General features: G+C 49.8%; 1 protein-coding gene across 1 annotated transcript in view; it reads right to left on the reverse strand.

The window, feature by feature from the left end:
- CGNL1 (cingulin like 1) overlaps positions 1–17,565 on the reverse strand; it is a 71,223-nt gene that overhangs the window by 28,422 nt on the left and 25,236 nt on the right. The window contains 7 exon segments of the mRNA XM_088657087.1: positions 6,435–6,647; positions 8,265–8,400; positions 9,592–9,740; positions 10,292–10,393; positions 14,111–14,204; positions 14,541–14,635; positions 15,190–16,815. Coding sequence (XP_088513213.1) covers positions 6,435–6,647; positions 8,265–8,400; positions 9,592–9,740; positions 10,292–10,393; positions 14,111–14,204; positions 14,541–14,635; positions 15,190–16,794 — 2,394 coding nt within the window. The 5' untranslated portion in view covers positions 16,795–16,815.

A 17,565-nucleotide genomic window follows, 5' to 3' on the forward strand; every position in this document is an offset into this window, starting at 1 on the left:
CATTAGAAATTTCCACCAATGGCAGGAGGCTTCTGTAGCACAGAATCGTTTTAGGGCAGGCATCCCCAAACTTCGGCCCTCCAGATGTTTTGGGCTACAGTTCCCATCTTCCCCGACCACTGGTCCTGTTAGCTAGGGATCACGGGAGTTGTAGGCCAAAACATCCAGAGGGCCACAGTTTGGGGATGCCTGCTTTAGGGAGAATTCAACAAATAAAATCTCCAAGTAATCACGATCTCTGTTAATTCCAGAAGAGGCAACATGTGCATAAACATACCTTGGGTTAGCTCAGTTTCTGCCACTCATTTCAAAGGCCCCACCCCCACCCCATTTTCTGACTTGGCAACAAAACCTGGCCTGACACAAAACTTTTGGAGATAACATGTGTGCTGGAATTACAGCTTTTCTGGATTTCAGAAATTTCCTCACCCAAGTGGGGGGGAATGTGTGCAATGTCAAACACTACTTTCTCCCCAACTCCATGCCACTATCTTCACGCTTTGCCTATAAATTGGGGGGGGGGAATGAATACCTCTAGCGCAGGCTTGCTGTGGGAGCGAACCATCCCAGTGGCAGCCTGCTCATCACTTGAGGGGCTACAGGATCGTGTGATGGCTTGCCTGTGCTATGGACCATCACCACAGACCAAGTGTCACAGGCAGACTGTTCACATCGCCTGACATCACCCTCTTGGACATTGAGCCTTTGGTGCAATCTGTTCACATCTCGGCTGGAAGACCGGCTCCCTGCCTTGCAGGCCCTGACTGACTCCAGCTACAAAGCTGAGGTGGCTGAACAGACTCTTGGGTTGGAGAATTGTTTGGGGGGGGGGGTGCTGTTGGGAGGGATTATGTTGCTGTTATTAGTGCCCTAATTGTTTAAAATGTTTCAATTGTTTCTAACTGCTTTTTAGCTTGTATATTTTTTTAATTTGGGGATGTTGTTGTTTTAAATTAAGGTCCACTGGTCCCATCACCTCCTGGCAAATAGAAGGGGAAGAAATGGAGGCAGTGAGAGATTTTACTTTCTTGGGCTCCTTGATCACTGCAGATGGTGACAGCAGTCACGAAATTAAAAGATGCCTGCTTCTTGGGAGAAAAGCAATGACAAACCTAGATAGCATCTTAAAAAGCAGAGACATCACCTTGCCTACAAAGGTTCGTATAGTTAAAGCTATGGTTTTCCCAGTAGTGATGTATGGAAGTGAGAGCTGGACCATCAAGAAGGCTGATCGCCGAAGAATTGATGTTTTTGAATTATGGTGCTGGAGGAGACTCTTGAGAGTCCCATGGACTGCAAGAAGATCAAATCTATCCATTCTTAAGGAAATCAGCCCTGAGTGCTCACTGGAAGGACAGATCGTGAAGCTGAGGCTCCAATACTTTGGCCACCTCATGAGAAGAGAAGAATCCTTGGAAAAGACCCTGATGTTGGGAAAGATTGAGGGCACTAGGAGAAGGGGACGACAGAGGACGAGATGGTTGGACAGTGTTCTCGAAGCTACGAACATGAGTTTGACCAAACTGCGGGAGGCAGTGCAAGACAGGAGTGCCTGGCGTGCTATGGTCCATGGGGTCACGAAGAGTCGGACACGACTAAACGACTAAACAAACAACAACAAGATGTCCCTGGGAAGAGAGGAGCTGGGGAGAGCAGAGGTGAATGGTAACTGGTATATTTAGCAGTACATCCAGCCTCTGGATATGGAGGGTCCAATGGAGCCACAACTAGCTTTCTCTTTGTCTGTGAATTTGCCTAATCTCCGTTAGTCATTGCTAGATGGAGATGGCTTGCTCTGTGTGAACCAAGGTGCAGTTTGAGTCGAAAGAGGACTCCAGAGCCTTGCACCTGGGTTAATAACAGAGTGTCACTCCTATCTTTGGTTACCACGTACAGCTCACGCTAAACAAGCCACTTCATTCACAGCATAAACAGAGCCTAACATGGCTACAAGCAGCCAGAGCAGGGAAAGGATTAACCTATCAACAAGTGGTTATTTCGGGGCTGTGTTATCCTCTTAGCTATACATTGCTCCTGCCACACTCTGTTTGCTCGGCTTTCCAGCACAGCCAAGGTCATACCAATTGAGTAGAAGATTAACTCGCGTTCCCAGCAATGGCCTGGGTCTCTCTAGATCAGGCACGTCCAACAGGTAGATCGTGATCTACCGGTAGATCACTGGACATCTGTGGTAGATCACTGGCTCCCCCCAAAGAAGCTCAACAACTTTGGCTCCCCTAAAAATGCTCAACATTTTAGCCCTTCACCCCCCAAAAAGAGGGCTTTCCTCCCACCTCAGAAAAGCTCAACAACTTTGACATGAACCCCTAAAAACGGGGCTTTCCTCCTCCCTAAAAAAAAGCTTAACAACTTTGACATGCCAGTTTTAACTCTGTGAGTAGATCGCAGTCTCTTCAGAGTTGGCCACCCCTGCTCTGGATTGTTTTCCCTCAGGGCCTCAACCTGTGGACTTGTTAGGCTGCAAACAGGGAAACCCCGAAGCTCCCGCCCTACCGGTATAGGTTTCCCTGCTTCCGATGTGACACCATCAGACAGAAGTATTCTGCTTGCTTCTAGATAGCCTTAGGAAAAAAGCGAGACTAGATTGCAGCAGAACTGGGCCAACCTTTGAGAACTAAGGCAGCGTGGCATGCATTACACCAGGGGCAGCATGAAAACGCTTTGGTGCCCAAGACCGACCATCTCACTTCTTAAATCAACTACTGTACAACACAGAGCACTGGGAAATTCTCCTGCACAAGCCCCACTGAAATGAATTTGCAGGAGTACAGCCAAGCTCTTTTTGCATCTCATGTTCATGTCAATGGGGCTTGTGCTAGAGAACTTCCTGATGGGCTGGGCCCAATCTCTCTCTGCACCCCTTCATAGCACCAAAAATTCAGCAGCAGAAGGGAAGTCGCCTCCCATGGCCTCTGGCCAGGAAGTGCCACATTGTGTTATGCGCTGCTGCTTCATGGGGCATTTATGGCTGTAATTAGTACTGCAGCCAAGTAGATAAGAAAATGATTTTTAAAAACCCAAACACAGAAAGGCAAACAGACGGTGCAGTTCAAATAAATGGAAATAACAGAACAGCAGGTGGTTCTGACACCTCTGCCAAACAGTAAGCTGGTTATATAAAGTTCAGTGAGACCAAAATAATTAACATGGGAGGGTTTTAACAAAGTGTCTCAAATGAAACTCCCAGATATAAATAATGTCAGCTTGACAAACAATAAGAACCACATGATTACCCTTCGGTGCAGAATGATGGGTTTTTAAACCACATGGTGTGTGTGTTTTAACTGTTAATATAAACATATATATTGCCAGATCTTTCAGCCAATTATTGGCAATCAAGCAGAACATCCCATTGGGGGCTTCTCTGCAGCAGCAACTCGACTACAGAATTCCCTTGCACTAGAGCTGTGATCAGCAGTGATCAGGCTCAGGTACCAAGTTAAAATGTCCTTCAAGCAGACTTGCTCTTGGTGGAACTGATTAGTCTCCACGGTTTTGGAACCTAGGCAGATTATGCCTGCTGTTGTATTTTCTCTCAATCTTTTAAACTGCTCCTTTACTCTTCTATTCATAGTTTAAATGTTACTCATTTTGTAAATTGACCTGGAATTTGTTGGAATGAAGGATGGTTTAGAAATGCAACAAAGAAATAACAAAACATCTAAAGGAACTCATTTTACTTCCAATATCCACCCACCCACAAGGCAGATTTAAGTAGGCTTGAGTAGGAGAACTGCTCCGTTCTGATAAGTCACCATCTCCACCACGCAACCAGAAAAATCAAGTGAAATCATTGTGCAAAAAGCAGGGACAGTCAATAATACAGCCGTCCCTAACCTGGTGCTCTCCAGCTGTTTCCAAATTCCCACCAGATTCAGCCAGCGCAACTGTATAATGCTGGGGCTGATGAAAGTTGCAGTTCACAACAGCTAAAGGGCACCAGGAATACATCAGAGAGGTAGAATGCTGGGAAGGGACACAGTGAAGGGCCAACCCTCTGGCCCCTCACCAATATATGCATGGCAGAGCAGGGGGGGTGGCTGTGGAAGCCACAGGAAAAGGGTCAAATTGGCAACAGAATTGGCCCCTTCCTACCAGCTCTTGCTACTGAAGATTGTTGTTGAAATTCACCCAAAAACATCGGTGGCCTATGCCTAAGACACAGGCACGAAGCAAATGAGTGCTGCCTGTGTTAACATATCTTACTGTTATTACTGCAATATGATATTCACAATGGAAAATGTGGTCTGGTCAGATTAAAAACTGAATGAATCTAGCACACTCAAGATTAAAGGGACTGACCAGGGAGGGGAAGGATGACGGCATCAGAGCCTTTGAGCTTCCACAAAGTGTTTAAAGGCATAATCTGTGCCTTGCAGGCTTTGTCTAAAGACTTGCCAAGACCATTAAATAGATTTTTACATGTGCGTGGACTCAGCTTCACAAGGATGCTCTGTGGAGGCCAAAGAAGTTCTGCTACAGGATGCAAGTTGCCTTTCACATTCTGAACATGCAGCAAATAAACAGAGCAAAGTAAAATGGGAGGCAAATGATTATTCCATTTTTGTACAATTCAGTTGGTCAGGAAGCAACAAGCGAGTGGCTTATGTGTGCCATTCAGTGTGGCAAAGTAAAGGGAACAGGCAAACCTAACCCCATGGGGTACACTCTACCAGGATGTATGAAGCTGCTTCATTCCCAGGGGGGCTGGTCTGATACATTTTGACACCTAAGGTTCCCCCTTTACAAACAGAGGAGTCCCTGTGATGGGCACTATATCAAAGCGGGCAATAGCACAGTACCCTCCACTGCACCAGCAGAGGGCAGCAGGCAAGCGGGGGGGGGAGAGGGGGGATGCACAGTTCTGTCCTCTCTGCACTCCTCGGCAACAACTACAGGAACCAAAAAAATAAAATCCTGGGCCACCACAAATCTTCCACCAAAGGAGAAGGGAAGAACATGGGAACAGCCTTCCACCACGCCACTTAATTTCTCCAGCTAGCTGAGTCCGGTCTCCCAAGTGGCAGCGCTTTCCAAGTTCCCTGGGGTTGAACCTTATGCATGCAACTCGGGGGCTCTGCCTCTGGGCTCTGATCCTCCCCCTCCGCCCCAGGAGGGCTTATGTTACCCTAAAAAGGACCTGAGCCAGGACAGGAGAGCATCCCATACTTGCCAGGAGATCTTCTTGCTCCATTTCAAAGGCCTTCTTCACTCCTCCCCACCAGTCTGCATCCTCCTCCTGAGTCTCAACCCAAATTTTCTACCCCCTGCTCCTCCAGTTCCTATTAAGGGAAGTGGAGCTGCAGGGAAGAGACTTGGGCTTCTGAGTACTAAAGCAGGGAGCTGTTTGAGACCATGGGCAGCCGCCTCTGTTCTGACTGCAACTGCTCTATAAGACTCCTCTTGCTCAACCAGACAAGAGTCTCTCTCTAGGGCCATGTTCTGGTGACCCCACCCCACCCCGCCCTCCACCCTGTGGTCAGTATCCAGCTGCAGAGATAAGACTATTCCACCTAAACATTAGGAAGATAAGAAGATTCCACCTAAACATTAGGAAGAACTTCCTGACAGTAAGAGCTGTTCGGCAGTGGAATTTGCTACCAAGGAGTGTGGTGGAGTCTCCTTCTTTGGAGGTCTTTAAGCAGAGGCTTGACAGCCATTTGTCAAGAATGCTTTGATGGTGTTTCCTGCTTGGCAGGGGGTTGGACTGGATGGCCCTTGTGGTCTCTTCCAACTCTATGATTCTATGATTCTATGACTTCCTCTACAAATGGAGGCTCCATTCAGCTCACAGCTGTTGAAAGACCTGCCCTCCTCCCAATTCTGTCCCTTTGCTTTCAGAGAACCATCTAAACAAGTACCGTCCCAGACACATCTTGAAGCCCAAAAGTTTATCGCATGCTATCTGAAGGAGGATTTCTGTACTTTGGAACTGGGCCTCGCTCAAATGTCATGGCTGGGTCTGAGGTGAGCCAGGGGGCAAGCCAGGTATCAGGACCAAAGGAACACAAGAGGAGTCCAGAAAGCCTTTGTTGCCCCCTCATGGTCTTTCCTGTCCAGCAGGGTTCACTGCCCAGCCTGTAAGGAGGGTGTCAGCCCAGGAACTGGGAACAGCGAAGGCAGGTGCTGCAATACAACTCAGGGACATGGCCTCAGCCGCTCTCCAGATGACTCCAAGGGTGTCAGCAGGGCAGGAGTGACCAGGCCCAGGTAGCAGGTAGAGGAGAACCCCAGGATGAAAGCTACCCCAGCACAGCAACCTGGCTCAAAGAGAAGCAGAGTCCTAGGCAGGGTGAGTCCCCTGCTAGCTGCTGGCTAGTCCCTGCTCCAACAAACCGGTTGTTCACCTCCAGGGTCTCCCAATGAACAACAGCCTTGGCTGAATGTTAAGTCTGGCTCTGCACCACACTAACCTCTGTAACTTCTTCCAAACTCCCTCTCAGAGTCTGGAGTTCCTGGCTGTGTTGCTCTTTGAGCCGGTCTATCTCCTGGTCGTGGCCGGACACTTCTTCCTTCAGGGCCCCCTTCAAGGCCGTCAGCTCACGCTCTCGCTTCCTCAGGATGTCTTCCTGCTGCTCTTTGACCCTCAGGATGGCCTGAAGATCCTGCTTCAGCTGCATCAGCTCCTGCACCAAATAAAAAAAGGAGAGACTTGTAGCCAGCACTGCTTAAAGAGAGAGGTCAAAACCACTGAGAGCAGAAGGGTCATTTCCAAGCCCTCAAAAACTCAGCACCAAGTCCTAGCTTGAAGAAGTACCTGAAACTGTCGGTGCTCAGGCCATAGCTGCCAAGTACCCCGTTTTCTCCGGGAAAACCCCGTTTTTACTTACCTTTTCCCGGTGGTCCCCGGTATCACTTCGTCTCCCGTTTTTCTCCGTTATTTTCTCCTGCCGACGGCCATTTTTTTCTTTCCGATTTGCCCTTCTATGGGCACCAAAAATGGCCGCCACCGGCTTCAAAAGTCGCGTCTACGCATGTCCGGAAGTGCATAGACACGACTTCCGGTGTCGGCGGCGGCCATTTTTGGTGCCCATAGATGGGCGGAGCGACACCGGAAGTTGCGTCGACGCACTTCCTGACATGCGTACAAGCGATTTTCAAAGCCGGCGGTGGCCATTTTTGGTGCCCATAGAAGGGCAAAGCGACACCGGAAGTTACGTTGACGCAACTTCCGGTGTCACACAGCTGCCGGTCCCAGATTCTGCAGTCCGGGACTTGGAAGGTAAGGCTCAGGCTGCAGAGTCCTCTTCAGACACAGAAGATGATAGAAGTGTAGCGCATCAGCAGGGCTGGCCCACCCATGAGGCAAGGTGAGGCGAATGCCTCAGGTGGCAGGATCCACAGGGGCAGCAGGTCCAGCCTCCAAGAAATGCACCATCTGCCACTGCCACCACAGTGGCAGTGATGGTGCACTTATTAGAGGCCAAATCTGCCTCCTCCTCAGCAGTAAACCCCCCCCCCCCATACAACGTCTACGGCAACCTCTCAGCAAACAGGAGGTGCTGCTGTTCTCCTCCCATCCCTAGAGACAAAATGGCAGGGGCTGCCCTCTGTGGACTCTGCACCTGTCCAGCCTGATTCAGAGCGGGCCTCTTTCCTCCCCACAGTGGCCCTTGAGTTCCACTTCAACCGTCGATTTTATTGCCCCACCTGTTCTCGATGTAGATTTTCAGGAGGCGAAATGGGACAGGCCACCCCCCCGAGCCTCAGCCTCGATCACTGGCAGGCAGCAAGAACTCTCTGGATGGGCCAGGCTTGGTACAGAGACAAGAAGCCTAGATTTCCTCCCTTTGCCCAAACAGATGCACTTTGGGCTTTGGCTCAAATCCATCTCCAGCTCAGGGCACGATGAGATGAAACCCAGTCTCCTGAAGATTTTGTAACCTTAACCCAGGCTCAAGAGGCCTTGAATTTGACTGTAGCAGCAGGCAGGAGAGTGCTTAACCACCCCAGCTGTTTTTCTCTTTGCAGAGGAAAAAGATACCGGGGACAAGAATTCCCCACTCCACCTGTCACATGCGATGAAAAGCAGTGTCTCACTGCTTGGTCAGTGATCAGGGAAAAGTTGTTACCTATCTTCCAACATCCCTTCTTGTTTGGCCCTTAAACTGAACCCTTTGCTCCGCCAAATCACCTCAGGGACCTTGGATAGGAGAACACTTCCCTCAGGCCTGGACTACCACAGGGGCTATTTCCAACACAGCAGAAGGCCTGCTGGTTTCTGCCCCTCCCCCACAACTCACCCCAAGGAGCATCTCCCTCTCGCCGTCCTCAGCGTGCTTCGCGTTGTCCAGTTCGTCGTGCATCTCAGAGAGCTGGTCCTGCAAGTCCCGGATCTCAGTCTGCTGCTGCTCCTGCTCCATTTTCACTTGGAAAAGCCTCCATAAGGGAAACGGAATCATGTTTTCTACCTATATTTGGTCATGTGTTGTTTCATGTATATATTCTTGATTTCTGAGGGAGGCCAAAAGGGTCCCCTCCTTTCAGGTAATGACAAATGGAAAGTTGGGGCCTGCAACCTCCCAACCTCCTGCCTTGGGAACTCCCTACCCAAGAAGACGCTCTCAGCCAACTCTCTCCAGAGTCACAGGAAAAGGTTCGAGGCTGGTTTATTTAGGAGAGCTTCCAGAGGGAAACAGATGCCACTGGTGTAGTTTGGGGGGAGTGGAGGGGGCAACTCCTACATACACATAGGCAATGGAGGAATGCCTGAGCCACAGTTTTGGCAGTAAGAGAAAAACGTCTGGTGAAACCAAACTGTGTTTCTGGGATGTTTCCCTCTGTTCTGGCCACTCCCTTTTCTCATCATTTCTGGAAAAGAACTCAGCTTCTCCCTTTGCCCTTATCCCTGACCATTGGCCGTGCTAGTTGGGGTTGCTGGCAACACCTTCCCCCTCCCAGGTTCCCCACCATACCTGCCAAGTTCCAGCCCGAGAAATAAGGGACTGGACCGGAAGTAGCAGGCCAGAAGTAGCGCTGCCGCCATTTTGGAACTGGGCGGAGCATGCTCAGAAGTAACTTTTGATGCTGCTGTGCCCAGTTCCAAAATGGCCGCCGCACCAGAAGTCACGCTGCAGCCATTTTGGAACTGGGCAGAGCAGCATCAAAAGTCGCTTCTGAGCATGCTCCGCCCAGTTCCAAAATGGTCACCGCGCCAGAATAAACCGGGGGGAAACAAAAAAAAATCTGTTTTTTCGGCTGGGAACAGCTGGGAAAACGGGGGTTTCCCAGGGAATAAGGGAGACTTGGCAGCTATGTTCCCCACTACTGGCGCAGACAGAAGTAGAGCAGAGGCAGGCAGGGAGAGTAGCAAGAGAGCCACAAAGAAGCAAAGTCTGGAGGGTGGCTTTTGAGGGAAATGGATTGAAACCTGAAAGGGGCATGAGCATTGTGCCCCTAAGCCAGGATCCCTATTAGGCTCCGAATGGAAGGCTGCAAAGGAGGGAGGGAGATTAAGATGGGATCTGTGGGCTGAGAGGGGTGATTCCCAAGAGGACGGACAATCACGCCCCGCGATTCACACTGGCAGGCAGGCAGGCAGGCAGGCAAGTCCTCCTGCCCAAAACTCACTCTTCAAGGTGCTGCCTGAGGTCTTTCTCGCTCTCCTCCAGCTGCTTCCGGAAGGTGTCTTTATCTTCTACGGTCTTTTCCAGCTGCTGCTGAAGAACTCTCAACTCTGCCTTCGCTGCATCTCTTTCATCTGTAATGTTCTGTTGGTTCTGCAAACAGGGGAGATCAGAAACACAGGATGCTGGAAAGAGGCTGGGGTGGGCCCTTTTCAGAAAGAATGCTGCATTTTTAAGAAAAGGGGCAGGCAATACATTGAGTTACTAAAATAAGAGGTGCCCCCCTTTTTCAATAGTAACGTTTGCAGAAATTCACTGTACCCGGCACTGTACACCAGCAGCAGCTCTAGTTACAGGGCTCAGGGCCACATCCACAGCCTGCCCCCCACCAGCTTAGGCAGCTTCCGTATTCTGAGAGGCCTTGGTCCAACTAGGCCAGCAATGGCTCTCAGGCAGACAGGGTGCTGAGGAACAGAGCCTATGCCCAACATAGAGCTCTGGGCTCCCCAAATGCATCACTCTGATGCAAAGGTGAAGCTGCCCTGACAGTCCCTGGACTTTCTCCCCATGCAAACAATTTTGCTTCAAGAATCTTTGGAACAGTTTGCACTGTTAGCTTGCTTCTTTTTTAAAATCTCCATGAAAAAGCAGAGCAATGTGCAGTGCACAGCACTGAGGCAACAACAGGGTGGGTGGCAACCTACCTTGACTTCCAAATCCAGCCTCCTTTGTAGATCAGAAACCTCATTTTCCAGCTCCTTTGTCTGTTCCATCAACGCCTTGACTGAAGCAGACGTCTCAGAGGCCTACAGTCAAAGAACACATGCTTGCTCTGAAAAATCTATAGATTGTTTTGTTCTACAAGAGCCACCCAAAGCCAATGGCTCTGTTTAGAGCAAGTCTGGTTATCCCACGCTGTCCCTGAAGGAGCATCGCTGTACTACTACATCTAAATAATGTATTGTAGGGGGTGAACACATGTCACCAGGGAATCCTGTCCTTTGTGTGCACCACAGAGAAGGGCCAACTCACATTGGTGCTACCTACCATTCCTAGGTAAGCCCACTGGGTCCAACTCAGAGCCAGTGTGGTGTAATGGTTAGAGCACTGGGCTACGACCTGGGAGATGCGGGTTCAAATCCTGACTCAACCATGAAGCTGAGTCACCATTTCTCAGCCTAACCTACCTCACAGGGTTGTTGTGAGGACAAAACAGGGAGGGCAAGAACCACGTACATCACCTTTAACTCATTGGAAGAAAAGGTGGTATATAATTTAAACAAATGAATAAGCAAACAAGGAGCCACTTTGCCAAGAAGGAACCCCCTCGGGCCGAAGCCGACCCTCTTAAACTAGGCCTGAAACAAAATTGTCCATTCGGTTTTGCTTTTGTTTTCACCAGCAGATTTCACTCAATTCCCATCCAGGTTCTGAATCCGTTGCAAGAGCTAAACTCAGGGGATCTCACTGAGCAACATCTCAAGGACCCCACGTAGACCAAGCCCTAGTCAAAATGATCAAAGGGAGGGGCTTCCCGTGGAGTTTAGGTGGGTTCAGTCATGACTGAGGCTGAAGTACAGCTCAAAAGGATTTATTGAAGCATCAGGGACAACACAAGAAGGGCAAAGCAACTATATTTCTAAAGGCCTAGGCCACACCCACTCTCAACGTGATTGGCTGTCTAAGCCCCACAAGCTGTGAATCGTAACTCAGAGCTTAAGAGCCAATGCCAGTAGCCCAAACCCTAATGCTACGTGATGGGATAGTGCAGGGGTGTCAAACTCAAATTCATCGGGGGCCGCATCAGCAGTTTGGTCACCCTCAAAGGGCCGGTTGTGTCTGTAGGACTATGTGTCCACTCTTTATTATCATAAATTATTGTCACTGCATTCAATTATTACTGTTTTTTGTAATAATGTAAGCTCATTCCCGCCCCCACGCGGATCATATTCCTGCGTCGTGGCGCGTGTGTGGGAGGGGATGTAAACGAGGGAAATTTGAACAAAAGGTGGGGATTGACGGCTTCCGGGGGGGGGGGACTTAACTAAACCTTCGGCAGGAAGGAGAAAGCCACTGCTGGGATTAAAAACCTGCAGATGGAAAGAGGGCTTCCCTCTCCCGCCCTGCGCACACCCAAACCCCGCTAGGCAGGATGCCACACGCTGCAACCCACCCCATGCTTTGGAGAGGGGCAGGAACATGCGGAGCAGCGCCAACTCCCTGCTTTGCTTTTGCATCCTCCCTCCTCAGCGCCAGAGTCCCTTCCCCTCGCGCTGAGGGAGGGCAGCAGATTTCCCGAGGAGGAAGGCGGCGGCAGCCCCAGCGGACGTGCATCTTCGCCTCAGAGCTGCTCTTCCCCCCACCCGCGCTGTTGTCGTCTTCGCCGCCGCCTCTTCCTACCGGGACTGCAGGCAGAGGAGGCTTGAAAACCTTCCCCCCCCAAAAAAAATTCCCCTCCCACCTACTCAAACCGCGAGGCGACTCCATCTGGAGCCCTACATCACGAGGGGCTGAGAGGAGGCGGCGGCAGAGCGGGAAGAGCAGGAACCCGTGCCGTCGCCGCCGCCTCCCTCCCGGCCGCCCCCTGGGGAGCAGCTCCGCCGGAACTGAGAAGCCAAAGGGCGGCTTGGGGTTGGGGGGCAGAGCAAAAGCCAGGCACCCTCCCAAGTGTCTATGAGGAGAAAATGGGGGAAGAGGGAAGAGAAACCCGGCTCCATCAAGAGAGCGGCTGTTGCGCTTCGCCTACTTCCCCCTCAGGCTCACTCCGCGTCCCTTTCGCCCGCTCGCTCGCCCACCTCCCGGATGCAGCTGAGGAGAGGAAGGGAAGCGGCGGGCGGCGGCTCCCCAGTGCCGCCTCACTCGCTCTCGGAGACAACAGCAAAGCCCGCCAAAAAAAAATCCAGCGCTGCTCCGTCCCGTCACCAACTTTGCCGGCGGCGCCTGTAGGACTTTCCTACCTCCTCGGCGGGCTTCCTCCTCCTCCTGCTGCATCTCACTTCCCCGTCTGGCCGCTGTGCCACCGCCTCCCTCAGCCTCATTCGAAATTGAAATTCCCTGGCCAAGGCCATCAGCGCGGCTCCAGCGCCCCGGCCTCCGCCTGCAGCCCCACCCCCGGTTTTGGCCCTCGGCCAATTGCAGGCTCCAGAACTACTGTTAGCGGCTATTGGCGGCGGCGGCTACGTGGGCCACATGACGAGGTCTGGCGGGCCGGATTAGGCCCCCGGACCTTGTGTTTGACACCCGTGGGATAGTGTGTATCGAATCAGAACGCAGTGGCCCAGGATCCTTGGTCCAGACTCGAGCTCAGGTGAACACAGACCACTGAATACATAACATCCCCCCTCCCCGTTTTACCACACAGCATCCCTTTTCATCTTCAACACTGAGTACCAATTAGCAGAAGGATTTCCTGCATTAATATCATACTTAACATAAGAAAGGGTCACATATGACCGGACATCACATCTTCCCCTAACACTTGGTTGTGCTGAGCTGAACATGTGGACTACCTCAGCTGCAAGGTATTGTCGTGTCACTTCAATAGATAGTTAAGGAAAGTTCTCTTTTGGGGGAATTGATCTACAATAGATCAGTCACAACAAACAAATCAACGCTGCTACAATCAATGAGTCAGGAACTTGCCCAGGTGAATGGACCTTTGGGTCATGTTTTTACTTCAATGGAGTTCAGCCTAAATCTGAAACTAACATTTGAACCTGATGGTGCTCAGCTAACCATTGATATCTACATAAAACAGAGAACAGGCATAAAAAGTGTGTGTAACGGTTACAAAGCACAGCTTTCCAGCTTGACAGTGCGCCAACGCACTTATGGAGCTTGGCATGGTCTGAAGCTTCATTATTCTCTGGAGTTTACATGCTGAAAAAGGACAGAGATCCAAACACATAGCAGAGTCCCGGCCAAGTTACTAGATCTTATAGAGCAGGCACCCCCAAACTCGGTCCTCCAGATGTTTTGGGACTACAACTCCCATCATCCCTAGCTAACAGGACCAGTAGTCAGGGATGATGGGAATTGTAGTCCCAAAACATCTGGAGGACCGAGTTTGGGGGTGCCTGTTATAGAGGGTGGAGGAATTCAGACTGTCACTCTTTTGCAGGATGGATGCACATTCCAGAACTTTAGATTTGCCTCAATTAAAGTAGATTAAATTGCTCTAGCACCCTAGCATGAGAAATCCACTTTTAAAAAAAAGAAATGGACTTTGTAGTTTGAAAGTGACAGGAATATGCATGGAAACATGAAGAGATATTTAAGGGGAAGGCATGCAAACATCCTGCAATTAAATCAGGATGAATGCAGGATGAACACTCATTGCCGTCTAACTGCCCTGTGAACAAATCAGAACAATAAAGACTGGAAGCAAATCAGAGTGGGTGCTCAAGTGTCAGGGTTGCCCAGAGGAGACCTAATCTTTCTTCTTCACACAACAAGGTGAGGGATGTGGATAAACACATGAAAGCTGAAGAGAGAGACAACCTTGTTTTCCTCGTGTACTTTACCTGTGAGTTCCCTGCTGCTCTGGACTTTAGAGTCTGGATTTTCTCAAATACCAGGTTGACTTTCCTCTTCGTTGCATCATCATTTTCGCTGCTTCTGAAATATGAACAAACGTCAGCCAGCAAGGCAATGACTGAGATGTCTCAGAGTCTCCTGAAAGCCCCCATTCCTACAATGACCATCTTATGAAAAGACACTCAGCCACAGATGTTAGTAGGTTAAGATCAGAGTGGAATTTTACCTCCTGGTAGTAAATCAGAGATGCCTAGCTAGACCTCAAGGTTGCTTTAAGGAATGAAAATCAGAGGGGGTGTGTGTGCGTAATGTATTAATTGGAGATAGCCACCATTCCCAAATATCAAATATTCATCTGCTCAAGTACTCAATGTAATGCCATTTCCACAAGCTCCATGTCTGTGCAAGCCCACTAACCCTTCCTTGAGATAGTTGTAGAGAATCTGCTTAGCTGTTTCCTCGTTGGTTTGCTGTGCAAGTTCCTGTTGGCCCTTCAGCAGATCAGGAGTGACCTGGAAAGACAAAGCCAGGTACAGTATCAGTCATATCCCTTGCAGTGAAAGCCTTCGGCTTCGGACAGAACAGCCTCTGTGCCACAAGCACGGTGAGCCCAAAACAGTTTGATGCTGTGCTATAGGATGGTCTGAGAAGTGTGTGGCAGGAACATTTGCAAAGTTGCAGAGAAGAGGATTTGCAAATGACTGCCTTGATGCCAAAGTCAGGAGGGGAAATGGACTTTTGTGTCCAGAGAACTCTGCTTATTTGATACCTTGCCTTCAAAAAGGTAATTGCTCAAAATCCTAAAATGTAAATTATTCCTAAATATGTCTTAGCTTGCCATCACCACTCTGCACTACCTCCCCAGAGCATGGAAGCTGCTTAGCTGAACTCCACCTTTCTGTCTCTCTAAGTTTTCCATTCAACAACCTCACCCCCGAGTGGCTGAGGCCACAAGGAGCAGGGATAACCAGCTCTTTCATTCATACAGTATGTCCAAAATTGCAACTCTGTAGCACAGCATCCTGTCACTGGATCAGGTCAACAGATCACACTCTGGCAAACATACCTGAGCAGCTGAAGCAGAAGCAAATGTTTTCACAGGCAGTTTCGGAGTCACAATACGGTTTGGTAACAAGAGAGTGGAAGTCACCATTTTATTTTCACTTTTTTTGGTCTGGCCTGGAAGTGTGGATGATTGATAAGCCGAACTCTCACAGACTATTTTACTTTGCTTGTGATATTGCAAAGAGTTGAAATGCTTGCTGGGAGAATCTCTTGCTGCTGTTGCTGCTGCCTGGAGTTTGCCCACAGACCGAGGACAAACTTGATCCCCAAAAGACACTGACTTCTGATCTGGAGAGAACACCTTCTGAAGGCAAACTTTAGAGGGCTGTAGTAAATGCTTGGATGACGTTGCCGAAGTTTGACCAAATTCATCTGAACAACTGGAATTCACCTTGAGCCCACAGGGAAGGGCACTGTCGACGCTCCTTGACCGCTTACGGTCGTCTGGGTGAATCCTGCTCCTGATTCCCAGCCTGCCTCTTCTCTGAGGACCCATCTTCTGGTCAAACTTTTCAATGAGTTGATCAACTGCAGGAATTGAACCAGTGTCAATATCGCGACCAGTTCCAGGCAAAAATGGGATATACCTTCTGTTTTCGTGCCTGTTCACATTGTCAGCATAGATGGCATACTCTTGGTCATCAAGGAAGAACTTGTACAGGGAAGCAACAGAAGTTGGGGTAGTTGATGATGATGACGACCGTCGTGAGCCATTCAGGACTGATCCTGCTGAATCTTGCCTGCGGAAAGGAAGGAGATCAGGTCTGCATTTCCTTGTTTCCTGATAGGTGGGCGGACTTATAGCAGATGGAGATCCATCACTAGAAGAATGTGATCCATGCAATCCATTGGGAGTGTCAGAATTGCTGGGGCATTCCAACTCCTGCTTGCTTTGGTCTTCCCCTACTGCAGGCATGGTCAAATCCACAGTTTTTGGTTTGGACTTGGCCAGTTCTACACACTGGAGGGTCATTTTATCTAATGAAGCAACCTTCAAAGGTGAGCTCCAAGGCTTGCTGTCTGGTTTCTCTTCATCTGCAAGAGATTTGGATTTACTGGATGGGGGAGCCTCAAAGCCTTCCAAATCCAGGACGTTCTTTTCAGGATCATAGGGCTGCAGAAGCTCAGGATGCCTCTGGAAGTTCAACAGACTGGGCGACTGGGTGAACCCAGTCTTGAAATGCAAGGTGCTGCTCTCTCCCTCATCCACACTGGCCTGCGGGCTTTTGAACTTGTTTGGCAACGTGCTATAAGTTCCCAAACACTGTCTTTCTTCGCCAGTTTTCTTCCTCAGTTCAGGAGCAGAACTGGAGCCCAGCACTGACCTATCAAGTGTCTCGGTTGCAACCTGTGGGCCGTTTGCAGGTGCTACGTGACAGTCAGGCAAACATCCCTCTGCATTGTTGAGTACAATGTATGGGTGCCCATCAATCCCTTGGACCCGGATGCTGACTCCATATGACCCATCCTTTGCATTCAGCGCACTCTTTGCCTTTGGAGGCACATTGCTTGCAAGCTTGAAGTGGATCCCGCAGTCCGGCTGCTGCTGCTGCTGCTGCTGTTGCTGCTGCTGCGTGTGCCTGAAGCTGCCCACATAGGACTCCATTGTTCACATGGGTTTAGGGCACTGCAAAGAGGAAAGAAACAAATACGTGAGTAGAGGAAACAAGCACTTTCATCTTCATCATACCAAAGTCCCTGGCATTTTCTTCACTGACATATGGGGCTGATCCAAGACAATTGGGCATCTGCAGAGGAAAATCCAAAGTGCACCCACCACATACAGTGGTTAAAAGGGAGTTCAGTCCCCGAACATAAATGGACTGGAGTGGGAAGTGAGAAGAACAAGGCTGGCCGATCTCCTTAAGCAGGGAGTTCCAAAGGGCAACATGAGGATTGCCCAACCTTCATTGGCCTGAGTGCTGCCTTGACCCTTGGGCTAAACCTCCAAGGGCTGGTTGTTGGCAGTGAGTATTACCACCCCACAGCCTCTCTCACAAACTCTTAAAGGCACACACAGCTTCCTCATCTCAGGAATTCTAATGCATGCCTCATGATCCATGCATGTCAGCTGAGTGGGGAACTCCTTCTCTGCTCAGCAAATAATCAATCCAAGGACCCAGGAGGGAGCAATTTTCATTCTGCATCATCAGGGCACTAGCCTTTGCCTACCTCACTGTGATGCCATTATTAATTATTAAATTGTTGTTGTTGTTGTTGTTGTTACATTATTCTTTGCCAGTGCTGCCAAAATTAATAGGGTCTTGGTGGGCCAGAATAAATGGGTGCTGGATCAAGTTTCCAAACTGTGGGTTAGCCACTCCTGGACAATACCATGAGTGCAAAGGCCACTGGCCTAACCTGAGAAGGGCCTCCC

The sequence above is a fragment of the Zootoca vivipara genome, chromosome 13 (genome assembly GCF_965207765.1).
Source record: "Zootoca vivipara chromosome 13, rZooViv2.hap1.1, whole genome shotgun sequence".
NCBI lineage: Eukaryota > Metazoa > Chordata > Lepidosauria > Squamata > Lacertidae > Zootoca > Zootoca vivipara.